Raw genomic sequence first — 20,495 nt, forward strand, 5'->3', positions numbered from 1 at the left:
AAATCTCTGCATGAAATCGCGAACTTCAGTTTAGCATTACTGAATTAATGGATCGAGGGCAACGCTTAGTGCATAACTATAAGGCGTACGTTCAGTGCTCACCGCTGCTGCATTTTTTTTTTTTTTGACCTGGCATCTGAAGTTCAGGTAAATGCCAGGTCGAAATCACGTTACGCTTACGCTATTCGTAAGAGTAGTGAAGCGACAGTAGTCGGGCTCGATACTCTCCAATTGGGACATGTACAACGCCCTACTGCCTTGCTCGAGTAAACACCATTAATTGTATAAAAGTTGTGGTTCGCGACCCTCCCCAAGCTTGCAGAGTGTCTCGAAAGAGGCGGGTTGTGAACAGCGACGGTGTTCAGAGAAAGGCAATTTGGCGAGAACTTGTCTAATTGTCTTTCGCGCTGAACCGCGCGGAGGCGGCGCATCACCAGAGAGTGGGACACGTCACCACTCTGCTGGTGAACGAAGCCGCCAGACGACGCAGAGGCGAAGCGAGAGTTATGAAGAGTGCGCGCTCGCCTAGTCCGTCAATTACTCTCCATTATGCCGGCGGCGGCGCGCAATTAGTGCGCTCCCAGTGCCACCACAATGTATCACCACCTAAGTGGGTTTACAAGGCTCGCGGAGCGCGGGAGAGTTTATTTAAATTAAGCCCATGCGGCAGAGCGCGGAGGAGGAGACGCGACGCAGTGGGGGAGGAGGAGGGCGCATTCTTGTTTATAGTGGAGAACGGCGCGCGGTCGACGCTTCTTCTTTTGAGGCAGACAGGAGCGAAAGACGACGAAGTTCGAAGGGCCGGAAATCTTGCAGCGGGGAAAACTGCTCGGGCCGGTTATCTCTCGCGGTTGTATTTACAGATCAGGGGCGCCGCGCGCCGGTCACGCGCTCCTGACGCGCGGCTGTCAGCGGAGGCGCCGAGCGGCGCGACGATTGGCGCGCATTTCGCGGAGGCGGGCGCCCCACGTGCTTGCCACAACCCGCCCCGCGAGCTCTCGGTGGCCGCCAGGGGAGACAGTGGCGCTGGCGACCGGTCATGTTTGTTGATAAGGGCAATCATACTGTGAGCCATATTTGGTGTTCCGATTTGCCGGTGGTCGTCGGGTTGAGCCCCGCCGGGAGGGTGTCACACCCTCCTCCCCATCGCGCTTCTCTGCTTGTGGATTGTTGCGCCGCTGCGCCACACCGCGGCCCACCGAGGAAACAGCGCGCTCTTTCGTCGACCGCTGAGGCGCCTGCTCGCCCGCTGCTGTCGCTGCTCGCCGCCATTGCTCGCAGCGTCGCTGCCTTGTATTGTGTTTTGCGAGACTCCACACCTGGGTCGCGTTGTGCCGTGCTCGCGATAAAGCCGGATACCTTGGATCGTGCGGGATTTTGACTCCATGGCGGGCGCCTGAAGAGCCCGGTGCGTCTTCCGCGCCGGCGTGGACAACAGCCAGCTGAAGGCGGCGCCCCCCGACGGCCGTCTTTGGCGGCTGCATCGATCCGCAATGTTCCCCAATAGGCATCCGGTGAGTGGCCGCAAATTGCTCTTCTTAGCGGCGGCGCTCATTAAAAACGCCCTCCCCCCTCTGAGTCTGACCCGCTCCCCCCCCCCCCCCCCCCCCCCCTCGTGAAAGCCGCCGCCGGCAAGGCGAGCTTCGGCTATAATGTCCCTGCTTCCGCCGTCTTCAGCGCGCGCGGCTAACTTTACCCGTCGTGGCGCCACCGACGTCAATCCGTAAATCGCCGCCGAAAAAAGGTCGCCACCACGCCCTCGAAGAACATCACGTAGGGTTCACACACCGATCGCCACCTCTGGCAGCGAAATCCGCGGTCAATGTATTGACTTAATCAATGAGCGCAGAGCCTTTTCTAGTAAATATCACGCAGCGGTACGCGCCGTCATGTCTTTAAAACAAAATTGCGTGTTTCAGAAGTGTGATTAACGTGAGTAATTCTGTGGTAGTCTCGTCGCCGAAATGTTATGGTGTTCTGTCTATTCTACATAGAGCAATGCAGATCGACGAATGAGGCGCCCGCAAACTAAAGTGGACGGGCTTTACTGCAAGATCCACATCGATGTTCGTAATAGAGTGCGCGCACACAGTTGGCTATGCTTTTTGACTACCAGGGCCCACTTCCTTGATCATTGTAGTCAGGCGCTGTGCTTGCGTGTTGCCGCATTTCAAATAACAGCGCCGCGGTAGCCCAGCGAGAGTGGCGGTTTGTTTATTGTTTTCTGGCGGGGAGTTCAGCGAGGCTGTCCACCGAGCCGCGCGCTGCTGCCTACCCCCGAGGCGGACATTAGTCACGCTCGGATGAGCCGCGCTGCCGTTGCCGCCGCGTGCGGTGAGGCGGCAGCAGCCGACTCGCCCTGTTGGTTTCGAGCGTGGCGCCACCTCTCGCGCTCTTCTGTCACTGTTCGGTAGGGGGCGATGGGGAACGCCTCGTCCGGGAAACCGAGTCGGCTCATGTGCACCCCTCGGCGCTTCGATACTACATACTCGGCAGTTGGTTTGTGTGTGGACTGATTGGAAGCTGCGCATGGCGGATGCTCTTGCCCCTCTCTCGCGTGTTCTCACCTCTCCTGTTTCTTGCGCCGCTCGCCATCGTGAGCCTGAAAGGGGGCGAGCGTTGTGAGAGCGCTCGGCTTGGACATAGCGTGTTCTGCAGCAGGTGCACGCTTGTTTGCGTCGTACTCGACGAGCAATGTGCACACATAATAACTGTGACACGTTGAAATATTCTGCGTTAGAGAGGAGGGTGGGGTGGCGGCAAATTTTTCATATTTACCCCAACAATTTGTAGCAGTAGGTACAAAATGGGCTAAAGAATCTGATCGGGGCTTCTTTTACTCTTTTTACGTTTTTTTTTCTTACCGCATATGTAACAAGCACCAAAATCCAGAAGTGATAAAGATGAACAAAATTTATGGAGTGATTGCCCGCGAAATCACCAGGCCCCTGTGGGATATACTTGCCCCTGTATGATATACATAAACGTACCAACTTCTATCGTGCTATTAGAAAAAAAGCTATTTTAAAACTAACTTGTGGCATATGAAAAATGCTGACTCTCTGAGCTTCACTATCCCTCTGAGCTCAAACGCCTCATTTGTGATCTGTGGTTCCGATTGTTGGCACACGCGAGGTAACCGCAGCGCATGGCAGTTTTTATTCTAGCCGCGTTGCTTCGAAATTCGTCTTAGACACCCTATAAGATTGTTTTTTTCTTTTACCGACAAGAAATGCTCAGTCGCCACTTGGGGGAGACGCGCGAGTTTTAGGAGGCGTCTGTTGGATTACGTCCACCGACGTTTTGTAGAGCGCCATTTCGAACGCGGTGTCAATAGCCGAGTTTCGAAACGGCGTTTTTATGCTAGTCGCCGCCTTCGGTCGTATATCTCGGAGGCGTGCGGCGCCGTGCCAAGGCGCGACTCGCGCGGAATGCAAATTTCCCTCCCGGCCACACCGATCCGCGGCGGCGGGCGTTCTTCATCTTGTCGCCAGCTCATTCCGAGCAGAGCAGGGGCGAGAAGAATCGATTGGCTGCGCCCCTCCGCGCACCTTTATTCTTCCACCTGCTTCCGTAGAGCGCAATCGACTATTCGCGTCTCCCGCCTGTTATTCTGCGGGCTCGCCTTTCCCTCTTTTCGCGTCGAGTTCGATTCTGCGGCGCGGTTCGATTCCGTGTCGTGCGGCAGAACGCGTTTTCCGTCGCCGGAGTGTGCGAGAATTAAAGGTTGCGCGCGCGTGCCCCGATTTTCTTTGAATGATTTAGAAGGCTCGATAGCTACGACCGCCCTTTCACCCTGGTCTATTTTTGCAAAAACTGCGGTTGTGCGTGTCTGGTACTTTTGTGGGATTATTCTTGTGGAATATAGAACATTACAGGGGAGTGGGTGAGAAAGGGGCTTGTAGCTGCCGCACCCCCCCCTCCCCCCGATTCCCCGGATCATCCTTCTCTTTGTCGTCCCCACCCGTGATGGCACTGTTATGCCCTTCAAAGACTATTTCTTTTCTCTCTTAGCCAGCTATTATTCAACATGCCGCAAAATGCATCGAGATGTTGCGTCCAGTCGTGCTTGTCAGGAAGCAAGGTCTCTGTTATGGTATTGAATAGCCCGCCAATGAGTCCAGTGACTACGGTGCTCGACAGATGTCGCGAAGGTCGCAGGAGCGAATTCCAACCGCGGCGGCCGCATCTTGACGGATGCGCAATGCTATAGATGCCCGATGGGTTGCATATATAGTGGCACAAACTTGGAAAACACAATGAAGTAGGAGGGAGCAGAAAGGTCGGGCGCTAAACTTCAACTGTTTATTCGAAGGAACAAGGCGCCAGAGTACAACTCTCTGCGCATGCGTGCATCTAAATCGGTAAACCCTGGTCGCACTCTCGTGTCAACAAGGTGAGGCTCATTTTGGTAAAGTGAACTAGACGTATCACTAATGCAATCCGTGCCCCTCTTCTTGACGTGAAATGCCTACAATAATTCTCGCGCTAACGCGTGAGCATCGGCGTCGTGAGAACAAGATAATAGGCAGAAGCAATAACACATTAGCGCGATAATTATTGGTCTGTCTTATTATTCTCTTTTCGATATTTCTCGCTCGCCCATATTTTGGAGGGCACACTTTGTTATCATGAAAAGTTCGCGCGCTGGTGTTGCTAAAAAAAAAAAAAAACAGACTCGTCTATTACTTGAAGACTGGCGCAGTAATGTAAATGGTGTTTACACTACAGCATTGTGGTACACATGTAGACATTTTGATATAGTAATAATTGGTGGGATTTTGCGTTCCAGAATCACGATGAAGGTCGCCGTAGTGGAGGTATGCGAACGGTTCGACTGCTCGGGGTTCTCTAACGTGCACCTAAATTAGGCCTTCAGCAAGTCGCCCCATCGAAATGCGGCCGCCGCAGCCTGAATTCGATCGGACGGTCTGCAGCCGAGCATCGTACCAGACATCTTCATGTGCCATTGTATAGCGTTCCGTATAAATGCCAGAGGCCATCGCGCTCATTACTCGGAGAGCAATATTAAAAATGTTTTGTTAGAGCAAGGAAGGCATTTTCAAAACACCAAGAGATGTCTCGAAGGTCGCGCTATTTGTAACTTGGAGAAACGACGTTTGAAACTGTTCTGATACATTTTCCACAATCCGCGTGAAATGACTAGCCGTATAGCATATACAGGGTGTCCCACATAACTTGAGCCAAGAATTTGAAAATAAAAGACACTTTTATAGTGGCGAATTGAACCTAACGCGTACCACTCGCACTAGCGATAGGTACTCAGGCGGTTTTTGTTATTTCTCCCCATACTAATTAATTAATAATTCGTAATTACTTTTTAATTGCGGGCTGGAAATCCAATATACGAACACTGAGATGTAGACCACTTTCAGAAACCACCGATAAAATTGTTTCCTGTGCGATACGTCTAGCGCTATTATTTTTCCCGCGTTGTAAAGAAAGCCTATATAGCGGCACTATAGCAGTGCGCTCGCGGTCCGTCACACGGCTTCTTTTCACGTTTCGCGGGCTTTCTTTAGAACGTGGCTTTCTTCAAACACAGAGAATACAGAGATGTTACTTGGCTCGTGCTTGACTCAAGACAGCCTTGCCGCTTTTCGATTTTGCTATGCAACCACTACGTGGCCTTAAGGGAACAGGTGCAGTGCCTTTCGTAGTGGGGTACCAGCTTTCAACCACGGAGTCATTATGATAATCACATATGTTGACGCCCGTTGGCAATGGACGCTTGTACCACGCATCACTGCAATATTTCATGTTGCATTGTGAAGCATGTATACGGGACGCGCGTGTTTGTGAAGAGTGAAAGCTTCACCGCGTTTCCAGGCAGAGGAACTCATTTTCACTGTTTTCACAAGCTTCCACATGCTCTGTTCACTATTGTCATTGCCCATTTTTCTGTACCTATATAAGAAGGTCATTTAGGAGAAATGAACTGTTGCTAGTGTGCGCTGTTACTCGGGTGGATGTATGAATGTTTGTGTGAGTGTTTGCGAGAGTCAACCGTTGCGCTAAATACCTTACAATATGACGAGTAACCAACTAGCCCAACAGCAAGTGTTGTCGAGATAAGTAGCTGTTCTGATATGGCAAGTTTCATCATTGCATTGTTTGTTTTATGGAAGAAGATGACATTTGACATTTCCCATTGATGGCTATCGTGCGATTTGTTCATGCGGCAGCTTCCATATTTATACCTCCATTGCTGACAATGCCAGTGGTTTTTGAAACACACAGCAGTGCTAACGAGATGCCCGGCTTTTTTCACCTTATTGCTCTCTTTTGCATGTGCTCTCGCGTTTTGTGTGCATCTTTCCCTGTTCTTCTTTATTGTTTTTGCGGCCGCAGTTTATGGTCGCAGGCTCGAAAGCTTTGTTTTCGCAGACACTAAAGAGCAAAACGCTTTTTTTTTTTCGATTAAAGTAGATTTCACAATTCCGAAAACACCGCTCCTACCGCGACACGACACTTGGTAAGCGAGGAAAGGCGCGAAAACAAACTGCGGGGGAGACGCCACCTTGAAATTCCCGCACCAAACACAATGACGTCATAAATGTTTGAACGCGTCTACTGGGTCCTACGTAGCTTCTAATCGATAAAATTGAAGTACATTGTAGTTTGTGAGTGTCACATAGACTTAGCATACGAAGTTTCAGAAAATTTCATTGAGCCAATGTCGCGAAATACGTTGCGGAATTTCTTACGTCATGGCGGAAATTACGGCGCGAGATTTAAAGATGAAACTTCCACCTTTATTTTGTTAGCTCATAGAGAACTTATGACAGTGAAACTTTGGACATTAGAGCCCTCAGGGTGCAGTTAGTCAATCTAAAGCAATTCACTGTTTATCTGTCTCTTTCAAGCAGCGCGAACGACATGATGAAGAAGTGGGCATTATGTTCGTTGTGTCCACTTCTTCGTCCTGTCGGTTGCGCTGCTTTAAATAACATGGACCAACCAGCCCAGCTGTCAACCTTGCCGCACTTAGAAAAGTCACACTATATACCTGTGCTTCAGCCGGTCTTTTAGTTTTATTTTTTCGCTGCCAGAAGGCGCCGTGGAACACGAGTATGGGGATTAAACTTTGACCGGACGCAGCGCTCCTGAGATGGGCCGGAAATGTCACTTAACAGCACTTTTCTTTACGCTCATTGCGAAAATTGTAAGTGAACCGTATACAGCAAAAAAAAAAAAAGAAAGAAAGAAGTGGGGGTTATCGCGACCGACAGGAAATTTGATGCTGACTTTTAAGAGCAAAGTGTGGTGAGCAAAAACCTATCGTCAATCGTTCGGATAATCACGATTTCGATGTGGCAACAGGATGCTGTTTATGTGTGCTTGCTGCTATATAGGCCACAGCGGCTAAGAACTTACCCTCTCTTCGATTGCAATGCTCTGTTACGTAATGTAATGAGACAGTCGCCAACTTGTTCTCAAGTATGGATGCTCGCTCTTTTTCTCTCTCTCTCTCTCTCTCTCTCTCTCTCTCTCTCTCTCTCTCTCTCTCTCTCTCCTTGCCCCTCGGGTCCCCCTTCGCCGGCTTTCTTTGTAAGTCTACGGCTCGTAAATTGAGTAATGAAAGGAAGCCGTTGCCGTCGAGCAAGTCGAGGAGGAGGCTTAATTGTATCACGTGGCCGCTCTAGTTTCTGGCACGCTTGTATTGGCACACGGGCACCGGATCTAACGATATAATGGATTCTCCGGGCCGAGCATGAGTCGGAAGAGCTACCACACCCGGTTGCCAGGTTTCGAGACATTACCCAGATGTACCGAGAGGAAAGGTGCAGACTACCAGAACCGCACCCCGACCTGACCAGGAAACAACAGACGACATTGCGTCGAGCACAGGCGGGATCGCTTGCGCATCCCGTACTGCTGAACCGCTGTATACCCTGCGGAACACGACATGCTCTGTCCGTTTTGTAAAATAGAAAGTGGCATTCTGCCACACATCTTGTCGGAGTGCACAGAACTTAAGAACCCCCCACCGTCCCTTCCTCCCGACATCCCGAATTTCCAACCCCTTGAGCGATGGGAGACCTTGTTATAGAGCCCCGCCCTACCGACTCAGCGTGCACTGACGGACTGCAGGGGCCAGGAGGTTGCTGGATACACTCGGGTACCTCAACTAGGGAACCGACCCGTGTGGTGCCTCAGCGCACTACCAACAATGTTGAGCTCAATAAATGTTGATTCATCGTCATCATCCGTTTTTAGGCTGCTTCTGTTTCAGCCGGGCGCTGCGCAGTTTAATAATAATAGTAATTAATAACAATAATTCGTTAAGGAAATAATTATTTATTGTCGATTGAAATAAAGATTGATGAAAACTGGAAAACTTCAACAGTAAAAGTTGTCTCTAGGTTAAAAATAAGAGAAAACGTGATATCAGAAAACTCGAAATCGATTCAAATGCGTTGTATCAAAGCGGTATACATATGGTAGTATCCTGCAGCCGATGTGCAACCCGAAACTACACTCTTGGGGGGCTGTGGGGGGGACTATGTAGCCATGATCCAACCATTGTTCTGGCCCAGTAAATACAAATGTTTGCCTGCTATAGGAGATGGGCGACTCAAAACTTACCGCCGTACCCATACTGAGTACAACGGCGGCAGAGCGCCGCTGCCCTATCCTGGAGGCCACGCCATTTGTGTGCGCGGTGTATGGACGCCTGCGGGATTATGCGGTTTCTGCGCGGTCTACACGGGCAACCTTTTTTGAACGTTATAACATAAGGGTGGTTAATACGCATTCTTTCTTCCCGTTTTCCTTATCCACACATAACCACATTACAAGTTTAGGCAGCGTTTAGGAGCGTGGGACTTAATTTCATGCAATTTCGCGGGAGCAGACGGTGTGATCTCTTATTTTATTTTCGCCTCGCAATTTGGGCTGGCAGTGCAGACACTTTCGATGTTACGATGCAATCTGTGGAACGCCGGGCACTCTCATCGTTCACTCCTGCCCTGAAGATTTTCCTTCGTTACGTTGATGGCTGTTTTTGTATCACCAAGATTTGGAGCCATTCACGCGATGCCTAAATTCCATTGAAGAGCCCCTCCAGTTTACCATTGCAGAGGAAAAGAACGGACAGTTGCCTTTTATCGATGTTCTGGTGAAACGCGGTGGTGTAGTAGCTCTTTCTTTTGCTGTCTTTACAGAATAGACACGCCGATATTTGCACTTCGATTCGGTACCCCCTGCAACGCACAAGAGGTCCGTCGTGTCGTCCTTAATACTGCGTGCCCACAGAATTTCGACCAATTCTCGTGACCGATCCTCTGACATTGAACGTGTGCGCCGTGACCTGTCGGGAAGTGGCTACCCGGTTTTCTTTGTGTCGTCCGTGAACCGTAAGTTAGAGCGCCCTCCCGATTGATATGTGGGGTTTAACGTCCCAAAACCACTCTATGATTATGAGAGACGCCGTAGTGGAGGGCTCCGGAAATTTAGACCACCTGGGGTTCTTTAACGTGCACCCAAATCTGAGCACACGGGCCTACAACATTTCCGCCTCCATCGGAAATGCAGCCGCCGCAGCCGTGATTCGATCCCGCGACCTGCGAGTCAGCAGCCGAGTGCCTTAGCCACTAGACCACCGCGGCGGGGCGAGCGCCCTCCCACCACCCCGTCACAGTGCTCGAAACCGTCCAGCATACCCTATATGCTGGGTGTTTCAGCTAAAAAGCACCAAACAATAAAAATTTTTAAAAATGAGTGCTACGCGTCTCCAGCTAGCGCAGTATTGTTATTAGCTGTATGTAGCACGTCAGAATATTTTTTTATTCGCCAAGCACGGTGATTAATTAGGATTGCTTAATGAACTTTTTAAATGCCGATTCCAGAGAAAAATTTGCAACACGAGACTTGTTTTTTTTTTATAAGTTCTTATAAAAAATTTGTAAATGCGACTGCTTCTTTGTTAAAACATTTAAATTATGTGTACATTACTGCTTTTTTTTGCGCTTTATAGTCTGGGACGGGTTCCGGCACCTTGTCAGGCATTAATTTGCCTTTTTGCCAACCCTGTCCCTTACTTGTGTCTACTGTACTTTGATTACTGTACTTTGTATAATTGTATAATAAATTGTAAGTTCTTAGCTAGAAATAACAAAAAGTTTTCAAGTTACGGTGAGGTAACAACGCTGGTTAATTTTTTCCAGGGTTTGTTTAAAGTGCGCGAAATTAAAAAAAAAATACCACGTCATTGCCGCCTAACGCGCGGCGCTTTGGGTGCCCTCAAATGTAAGTTGAACGAATTAGCGAAGGCTTCTCACGCACGGAGGTCGCTTGAACAGCCTATCGGTGACTACGATGGACATTAAGCAATGGTTGGACTGTTAAAAAAAAGGGGGGGGGGCGAAAGAAAGAAACGAATACAATAAACTTCGACGAAAAAGCAGCTGCCACGTGCATTGCGATACAAGACCGTAGTCAGGATTCGGCGCAGCGCAGACTTTTTTTTTTCTTTCGAGCCAATGATAGACATGATGGTGGGGGAGAGGGCCCGAAAAGAAATGCACAAGAAACAGTCGAAGGGCTCTTCGTTTCTTTTTTTTTTTTTTCGCCTGTATATCGTAAGGTAGAGCTTATACATTTAGACCTTCTCAGTTTTTACTCATAGAAGCCTTGTGCAGTGCTTAATCTTTTCAACGAGGCCATATCGTGTTCGACATATAACCATATCCGTTTTAGGTCACCGTCATGCTTTTTTCTTTTACACCAATTCTCAACCCGGCGAAGTGTCGAACCGCCGCTGTAGAAATATCAGCATGTGCAACTGAGCTCTGCACGTCAGCGACGAACACACAAGGCCCCTCGCCTCCAAGACGAAAGCCTTCTTCTCGGTATTGATCCTACCCCTCCCACGCTATACGAAAGCCTTCTGCACCTGTAACGTGGTTTTGCGCTTTCTCCGTGGTTGGTGCACCTTCAACCGAGTGACGAAGGGATGCGATAACGTCACAGATTTTGCCGATATGTGACGTCATCTCGGGGTGTTGATTGCATCCGTTGTGTTGAGGGCACCCGACGCCGGCGCTTCAGTATCGCGTTTGATGGGGCATCTAAGAATTTTAGCCCTGATAATAACTAAACATTACAAGGTTTGCTGCCGTTCCCCTTTTCCCTTCGCATTCCTGCGATCGATGGTGATCGCTACGATATTTCAGGAAAGCGGCGAGGGATCGCCCAGGTTGCCCTGCAGCTTCGCGACACTTTTTTTTTTATTTTCCTGATAGTTCACGCTGTATATGTGCGCACCAGTGTGTCCCCTAATTTGCTGCATCTTCCGATTTTCAGGGAAACAGCTGCTCGCTATATCCGACAACCATTACAGCTGGCTTATAGTACCGTTCTCTTGCACTGGCGCCTGTCAAATGTCGTCTATCTTTTCATATGCATGAACAAAGAGAGAGAAAACATGTCACAGTCCGCCAGTCATGTGGGGCATTGAACAGTGTACACAGCCGCTTATGCAAGTTTGTTGTCCTCAAAATAATAATAATAATAATAATAATAATAATAATAATAATAATAATAATAATAATAATAATAATAATAATAATAATAATAATAATAATAATAATAATAATAATAATAATAATAATAAAATAACGCCTTCGTTTTCATTATTCTGGGTGACTCTCCATCCCTCTCCCGTAGGCAGGGTAGTTTGCCCTTTATTATAAACTGGTTTACGTCCCTGTCTTTCCTCCATCTACTGTTTCCTTCGTTATTCTATAAAGAAATACTGCAGTCGTATGGGGGGAGTCTTCATCGCTATTACGCCGGTAAGGCACGGTATAGAGACAAAGTTTGAACGGAAAAGAAACCAGCGGGCACGAGCGATGCTCAGGCGTGCGCGCTGAGCGAGAGCACCGAACCGCCACGTACTATAGAGAGCAGTTTTAGAAGGCGACGCGGCGCTGCATACAACCGACCTCCATTACACAGACGACATGCCCTCGATGCAATCGTTTAGGACAAAGAGGACGCGCCGTGCATGACAGCCGAGTGCACGGCACGACGGTGTTTTCAGTTTTTCTTTTTTTCTATTTCTTTGTTTAAACCGCCAGTGCCACGTCTGCCTTCAAACTGTGCGTACAGCTGTCGCGTATGCGCTATACGCGTCAGGACGTTTACCCCCTCTTCGCCCTTTTGATGTCTCTCTCTTTCTCTTTCGTCCTTAACGCTTGCCACCGTGATCGATCGTCGTCTGTGTTTCCATGTAGGTTGGTCACTTTCTGCCGCCAATTAATGCGGTCGTACGATTCGGCGTCTGTTGCTGCGCGTGCGTCTCTGGAAAACGTGTGCCCTTTGTAAAAAAAAAAGAGCGAGCGTATGCACGGTCGAGATTTTAGATTGGAACGTGGTGCGTCGGGTTGCGAAAGTTTGCGATCTTATAGTTGGGAGGATATTCTTAGGCACTATAGTTGGGGTGGATGGCAGCGGGTATTGTGTGAATGAATTGATGGTTGATATGTAAGGTTTAACGTCCCAAAAGCTCCACAAATTCCGACCACCTGGGATTCTTTAACGTGCTCCCATATCTAAGCACACGAGTCTACAGCATTTCCGCCTCCAGCGAAGATGCAGCCGCTGCAGCCGGGATTTGATACCGCGACCTGCGGGTCAGCAGCCGTATTTTGTTAATGGTACACAGGAACACACTGCGAAGCCTCTTTCGATCGAGAAGGCACCCTATTGTGCTCCTACAATGCATTGACGATTCTACAAGGCGCTCGCTATTCGTGCGACACTCCGTTCAAGAGAGACGTATAACTCGCTGATGCATCACTCTGGCGGCGGGCTCATTGTCACGCTTATTTTCGAAGATTGCATTAGAAGGCGCCTTGAATCAAAGTCGCTCTTGCTTCATGCAGAGGTTATAAGGTTATTCAGGGAAATATTTTTGAGATTGCTACATGTGTTAGTAGGCTACTGCATACCGTTTAGAATTGGAGGGAATGATGATAATAATAAAAACAAAAGAGCCGAACAAGACGAAAGAAACAGTGAACATGGGCATGAAAGGTTCATTCTACGAGGTTGAAATGCCCGACCTTTTGTACGAATGCCGGTATATATAAAGAAAAAAAAAAGGTGCCTAGCAGTGTTTGTTCAAGTGAACAATGACAGACAGGTGAGCGGGGCAGTCAAGCCGACCAGCTGCTCGGCTGCAAGCCGAGGCTTAGGTCAGGAAAGTGCACTTATGCGCGACTCGAGTTGTGCTGGAGGCCGTTATTCAAAAGAACATGTCTCGCTTTTGACAGCGCATGGTGGTATGTCGGGCAGAACAGTCAACCTGAGAGCGCAAACGGCATAATGTAATTGTGAGGAAACTTCCGGTTAACATTCAACGTGGCAATGGGCGGTCGATCAATGAACTTGAGGCAGCGTATAATAATTAGCGAGTAAAAGTACACTGTCGTGTGTGTGCAGAATTTAGATGAGTATATCGCTCCGGAGCGTTGCTCTGTAAACGCCGTGCTAGACATTAAAATAATAGACGCTGCTTTTTTCTTCTTTTTTTTTTACCTCGCGAATGGGTTTTGAGCCAGACGAACAAGTTGCATGTAAATGGCACTCGCTTATAAATAAATAAATAGATATACATAAATAAATAAGGATGAATTAATTGTCTTATTGAATGTTTGTTGGATTTCTCTGGGATGCACAAATATAAGCACTCGCCAGTGGTAACCACAAATTTTTTCCAAAACATAGAAAGGCAGCTTGAGCGCAGAATTTCATACTGATATATTGCTACCCACGCCATGTTGATGCCACAATATTGATGCCATGTGTACGTATACATACCCTGGGGGAAAAAAGGCTGAAAGGATGCAGCGCTTATAAGCTACCTAGGGGGGAGGGGTAGCCGACCCCCCCTCCTAACTACCCCGAAAGAGATAATTCCCGGATATACGCCCTTGGCATTCGCTTTATCATTCGGCAGAGCACGTGTGGGCGCATGTTTTTTTTTCATAATCCCGAAAGCTTCAACGCTTCGCGCACGGTTTCGTTGGGCAATGTATCGCCTTTTTGGTGTTTCGTTCCTGAACGTACAAATACTTTTTTTTTTCATCCTTTTATGTTTAAGTAAGCTGCTTCACATTAAGCCAGTTTAGGTTCATGCTTCTCTATTTCAACTACCCTTGCACTCGCCCGCATTTTTTTTCCCTCTGTGTTCCCCTCCCGTGTTCGTTTGCGTTTTTTTTTATACTTCGTGTAGCACGCGTGCGGCTGTTGTGAGCAGCGAGCACATATACGCATAGGTCGCGTCAAGGTGTCGGTGCCCTCGTCGTGTGTGCCCCGCCACTGGCCCACCTGAGCCTCCGCGGTGTGTACATACACGTCGGTAAAGGCAACTGCTGAGCCCCCATGGCGTGTACACTCAGCTGTACGCACACGGGCCGGTCCTCTTCGCCGAGCTGTTTTGTCGAAGCGCGGGTTCCTTTGCGCACTGTTTGTTCTTTCGCTGAAGAGGACAGGCCTCCGTTACTCACACCCCGTGCTGTTTGCCTTGCATATTTGCACTGACTGAAGCCGTGATGTGCTGGGAGGGGTGCTCGGCGCTTTCTTTTTCGCGCATAAGGAAGAACGGCGATATACTTAACGAGTCTGTATAGATGCGAACTGTATATAATGGTTAATGTGCGCACTGAGTGAGCGCTTGCTACATTGCAGTGGCGTAGCCAAGTGCAGTGCCACATGGGGCCCGTGCCTCCCCCCCCTCAAAAAAAAAAAAAAAAATTCGGCTTACGCCTCTGCTACACCGTATCGATTTTGCTGGTAGCCTTGGAGCACATAACTTGTGCACATTGGAATAAAGTAAGAATTATTTTGATTGATTGCTTGATTGATATGGGGGTTTAACGTTCCAAAACCACCATAAGAATTATTTAAATAAAAATTGTATTTGGCAGTTTCAGCCAAAGGTGGAAACGTATTGTTGCGATGACAGGGCTTAAGCTACTTCCTCGAACGGTTGTTCGGCCATCGTCCTTGGTTAAGAAATGCGCAGTGAAATTATCTGGCAAAACTTTATGAGCGTATCTTGGGAAAATTATCGTTAATATTTCGTTGCTACTGAAGTTCATCTCTCTACTGGAGAGAGAACAACGCCGTCATGCGCTGTAGTACAAAGGATCATGTCACAGCTCTGGCAATGCACTTCTGAGGGGCCATGCCGATTCAGCGCAGCCCAGAGTAGATTATGGCGGTGCCCGAAGAGCCGCCTGTGAAAAGGTCACTGTGCTTGCAAAAATAGCAGAATCCTATAGACACTATACGGTCTAAAAAAAAAAAATGTCCGTGTACGAAGAAACACCTGTTGTATACCCGTTGATCCGCCTCCGCATAACAAAGAACAAAAACGACATCCGTTACAGTTCGTGCTTACAAAATAGCATAAACAAGTCAGCGCAGGTATTTACGTTTCATGTGCAGAGTGGCTGCTAAGCTCCAATTAGTCAGGATGCCTGGCCGTGTGAACTAGTATACGCCTACGTGTTTCAATACCTCGCCGTCTGGGGCATGTTGAAGGTCGCATATGTGCAAGAACTTTTTAATGGGCTCTATCGTCAGCGTAGCGTCGTCATTTTTCGTTTGCAGTATATGTCCATGCCACACAAAGCCACACAAGCATGCCAATACGTTTATTTGCAGAAGAGGGTAGTAAAAGTAATTACTAAGCGCCGTAATAACACCTTATCTAAACTGGCTTCGTAAATTGCTGTTTTTTTTTACGTTCCTGTTAGTAAAACGAGCATTCATCGATGCGTATGCTAGTTCCATAAATAATTAAGGAATGGATTTCGAAAATGTGTCTCCACAGTCACGCAACTACTTGAACTTGTACACGATGTATCACTAAGTGTCGACCAACAGAATCAAATCGATCTTACTTTTTTAGCGGCGAAGCTCCTTATTGCGTGGCTTGTGTGTCCCTGGTTGTAGTACGTAACCACCGGTGGCACATACCCGAAAGAGTGGTCCTTAGAGTGTCCGCTGGACGGTGGCACTTGTATATGATGAATACACGATGAAAACATGTGAAATGGCTGTACTTGGAGTGTTCACTATATAGACGGATGGATGGACGGACGGACATACAGATGAACGGACGGTCGCGCAGGCTGACAGAGGGACAGCCGCACGAACAGACGCACGGACGGATGGACAAACAGACGAACGAATGGACAGAGGGAAGAACGAACTCATGGACGGACGGGCGTACCGATGGTCACCCGGATGGACGAGCACATGGACGGACGCACAGACGGACGCATGGACGGACGGAAGCACGGACGGACTGATGAACGCTTCGCCCCACCAATCATCATTCACTCCGTGGATTTGCTGTGATTTTTTAGACGTCTCGAAAGTTTTGGACCGTGTGTCACGTGACAAACTAAGTGCTCGTTCTCACAGCCGTCAAACGACCCGTGGCGTTATGTGACATCAAAAAAAAAAAAAAACGTAGAGAATACGGACAGACGGCGGTAGTTGCAAGGCCGAGCGCAGCAAATTTTTGTACAAATCCCTTTCTCCATGACCATGCAAACACCCAGTCGTTCTATCCCCGCGTTCTCTTGTGATCTCTTCTGTTCGTCAGGTGCGCCGAGGGGGAACCGGCCCTGGTGCAATGCGGAGTGGGGCTCCGTCCCCGCGCCGGCGATGGAAACTTATAGGGCTCGTTCCCACAGCCGTCAAACGCCCCGTCCCGTCACCGTGACGTCACTGGTTTTGATCAAGGGAGAGTATTTGCGACCTCTTCAAAAACGGGGATGACGGTGACGTAGAGCGATGCTCCAAGTTGATCGTCAAAATTAAACGAACCCACAACATCTGGTTGTGCACCTTGCAACAAATCACGCTGCAAGGTTTGCATACATATGCAAACCACCCAGGAAGCCGTTAGTACGTCGTCAAACTTCACCCCTAAAATTCGCGGCTCCTTCAATTGCGATAGCTCTAACGTTATACATGCTCTTGTGCGCCGTCTTCCAAGAACAGTATATTGGCCATACAGAAACATCGTTCCGAATACACTTCAACAACCATAGATCGCATACGCTACCTAACCTCCCGCTCTCAAAACATATTCGCTTACCAGGGCACTCTTTCGAAAAAATTAGGGTCACTATACCTGAATCGGGCTTTCATTCTCACGACGATCGGGAAATCCGCGAATCATACCTCATCTACAAATTCAATACGGTGTCATCAGGCATAAACGAAAGTACAGGCACGCTTTCTAGCGTGCCCACCAAGCATTATCAGCCTTAACCCACGGCCAGTAGCGTCATTGGTTGAGCTTGTTGGATACCGTCTCTAATGCTTCTGTTATTGTGTATATTTGTGTATCCAAGGTTTAGAGTTACTTTTAAGCGCCGCCGCTATCACGAATGTGGATGCAAGACTGTATTTGAACGCGCACGTGCACTAAAAGTATCGACTACTCATCTTATTCATATCACAATGACTGAGCTGTGTATGTGACGCATAATCTGAGTGATATCACGTAGTGTTTTGATATTCATGCTTTCATTGTAGTTTTATCATTATCTATCTCCGGTTCTTACAGAGTTATGCTGTGTGCGCGTAGAAGTGATTTCTGTTTTTTAGTGTTCTACATTTCTGTATATATATTTATGTTTTTTTCCATAATATCTAACTGTACCGTCATGAACACTTCACGCTATGAATTGTCTAGTCGCTGATATACGTCGCCGATCTGTATTTTACCATGTGAATCGTATTTATAAGCAAACGCGTTGACATGTACTTGTTACTTTGACAAAGGCTGGTCCACCAGCCTTTGTCAAAGCAATCGGTATATTGCACGGTATATTTGCTGACCAGTCAGTCAGCAAATATACCGTGCAAAACCAACGTGCGTCGGGCTCTATTTTTCTTTATTCTACCGGGACCAGCGTTACTTCCTCCCAGCTAACTTTAAACACAGTTTGAAAATATGCCGACGCATGCAATTACGACGCGACCAATTGTTGCTGACCGGTCCATGGAGTTTGTCAAACTTTTTCGCGTGTTCTAAAATATTGTTTAATTAGATCTGTTTAATTAAATTACTTTTGAAAAAACGAAGATGGGTGAAAAATTTCAATGAGAAAGTTGTAGATCGGTTTGCAAAACGTCGGATTAGAAAGTTTTGAACATTATATTTCTTAAGGGAGCACCGACATCAAATTTACTTATGTTAAGATTTTTGCATCAACGAGTAGCTATCGACTCCCTAGTAGCGATTCGCGACCTAAAACGCATCTGAGGTGTGAATGAATATCTGTAATATTGAATAATATATCCGCTATCGAACGTGGTTCAATATGGGTATACGCGGCTTTTTCAGTGCGATCGCGCTCTTTCGCGTAGACAAGTGGCGGCCTCTCGCGGCGAGCTCTGTAACAACCGAGCGCGCCATGTTCAAATCAGCTAATGGTTGATAGATAGCCTTACTACGAGTGAATTTTAGGCTTATTCTGTAATTTGTTGAGAGAAGAGGAAGCTATTTTTGTGATGATTTATTGTGAATTCCAGCCCGCGTGCTGTGCTATAATATTTGGCTCGCGTGTTGTCGGGAGCCTCTACTACCGATCGGCAGTGTTTTCTGACCATGCTAAAAAAGTGTTGCTGGGCCACTTTAAGGTCGTTCTAGTTAGCGCGAACTTTCCTATATATTTAGCGTGGTCACCTTAAAATGAATGCTCCTTTGCGAGTCGATTTAGCTTCCCTTTGAATTCTCACATTTCTTAAATGCACTCCTCTGAGCTCCACGACCGCAGTTCGCAGTTTTAATTTTAAAAATCGCTTAATTTCGTCTCTTTGTGAAGTAAGAAACATCCCGATCTTGCATCATCGTCGTTGTTAAAGTACTGCACCCATCTGTGCGCAGTTTTTTCCCTTTATTATTAAATGTATATAAAGAGAGGTTAGTGCCAACGCGTCGCGCCGGCTATCGACATCCTTCCTGCAGGCTTTGCAACATTCGATGTGCAGATTTCTTAGGAAATTTCACGAGAAATGTGACATTAAAGCTTTGCTCACTCTCGTCTTCATTTCGACGAAGACATGGGCATAGCACACAGAGCGCTAGAATTCAGTTCCGTCTTGCCACACAATGGTCCAGCTCATAGCGGAGTGGCGCCTGTATGCGCCCTAGCACTTTTTGCCTTTTTGAGGGCATGTACTGTTCGGACTGACGTATACAACGTGGTACGCGCATGTTTCGCGCGACAATGCTCTGCGTGTAGTACGGTGTATGGATGGAAATATTTATCGGCCCCGCACGTTTCGTGCGCAGGGACCTCCGGCGCAGGCGGGCCAGCCATTCAAGTTTACCGTATCCGAGACGTGCGACCGCATCAAAGAGGAGTTCAACTTTCTCCAGGCGCAGTACCACAGCCTCAAGCTCGAGTGCGAGAAGTTGGCCAGCGAGAAGACCGAGATGCAGAGGCACTATGTCATGGTGAGTGATGCCCGTCGACATTTATAAATCCTGCTCACCGCACACAGCGCGTCCTTCGTTAAAGGAAGGTTCAAGAGAGAACGAGAATAAGTCGAGAGGTCTCTTTTCATTCGGTGTATGCTGAGTAGATTGAAGGGAATCATGGGCGTGCGCAGGGGACCAAGGTTTTACTGGATCACCCCTTATACCGGGCTCGAGTCTTTTTTTTATAATGTATGAAAAACAAAAATGAAAATGAAGCGATGACTTGCCTCTCGCAATGACCTTTGCCTTTATTCCTTGACTTTCCGGGAGTTGAGTTGAAGATGGGAAGTGAGTATTTCTTGGAATAAGACATCAGGATTATTGTCAAAAAATCTGCAAGGCATTAACCCGGCTGTAATTGCTGGACAAGTCTGACTAAGTGTAATTGTGGGGCAGACTTCGCACCTTCGCATAAGGGGATTTTGAAGGGTGGGGGTAGTATGTAGGAAGGTCTTATTTATATGCACACCTGCAAGTTTGAAATCGCGTGCAAATAAGAAAACGTTTGTTGTACTTTTGTACGTACTTCTTATTCTTACACATTGGTTGTGACTAACAGTGGCTGCTCAGAGAAACGACAGGGTTCTTCAAGCGTTTCGTTCGCCTTGGCAGTGAGCGGTCGTGGCTGTGGAAGCCGTTGCATCGCGCGCCCTCCAAGAAAAGGATGGGCTGCATGCGTCCTTCAAATATCGTGGGTGACGAATGAGCTGGGGCTTGTTTCATTTATAGGTATATGTATTCGAATCTTGCAGGCAGGTGCAAGAACTGGGAACTGCAATGAAAGCTTCATAGTTTCAAGTGAAATTTGCCGAAACGCGTGACTCAAACGAGACGTGTTTTCTGGAAAGGAAAATGTGCGCCCTCATTGCTCGTAAGATGTTCTTGGTAATTAAGAGTACTTTGTGCACTCTAATGAAGGCTTCGTTTGTAGGCTAGTTCGGGTAGGGTTATA

General features: G+C 47.8%; 1 protein-coding gene across 5 annotated transcripts in view; it reads left to right on the forward strand.

Moving 5' to 3' along the window:
- The first annotated feature begins 1,101 nt into the window (after positions 1-1,101).
- LOC119183235 (transducin-like enhancer protein 4) overlaps positions 1,102-20,495 on the forward strand; it is a 63,478-nt gene continuing 44,084 nt past the window's right edge. For 4 of the 5 annotated variants that reach the window (XM_075888815.1, XM_075888818.1, XM_075888816.1 and 1 more), the window contains exons 1-2: positions 1,102-1,514; positions 19,355-19,519. In XM_075888815.1, coding sequence (XP_075744930.1) covers positions 1,494-1,514; positions 19,355-19,519 — 186 coding nt within the window. In that variant the 5' untranslated portion in view covers positions 1,102-1,493. The remainder of the gene's footprint in view (positions 1,515-19,354; positions 19,520-20,495) is intronic. The other variant, XM_075888817.1, reaches the window with a different exon arrangement.

This window comes from Rhipicephalus microplus, chromosome 3, assembly GCF_043290135.1.
Source record: "Rhipicephalus microplus isolate Deutch F79 chromosome 3, USDA_Rmic, whole genome shotgun sequence".
Taxonomy (NCBI): Eukaryota; Metazoa; Arthropoda; class Arachnida; order Ixodida; family Ixodidae; genus Rhipicephalus; species Rhipicephalus microplus.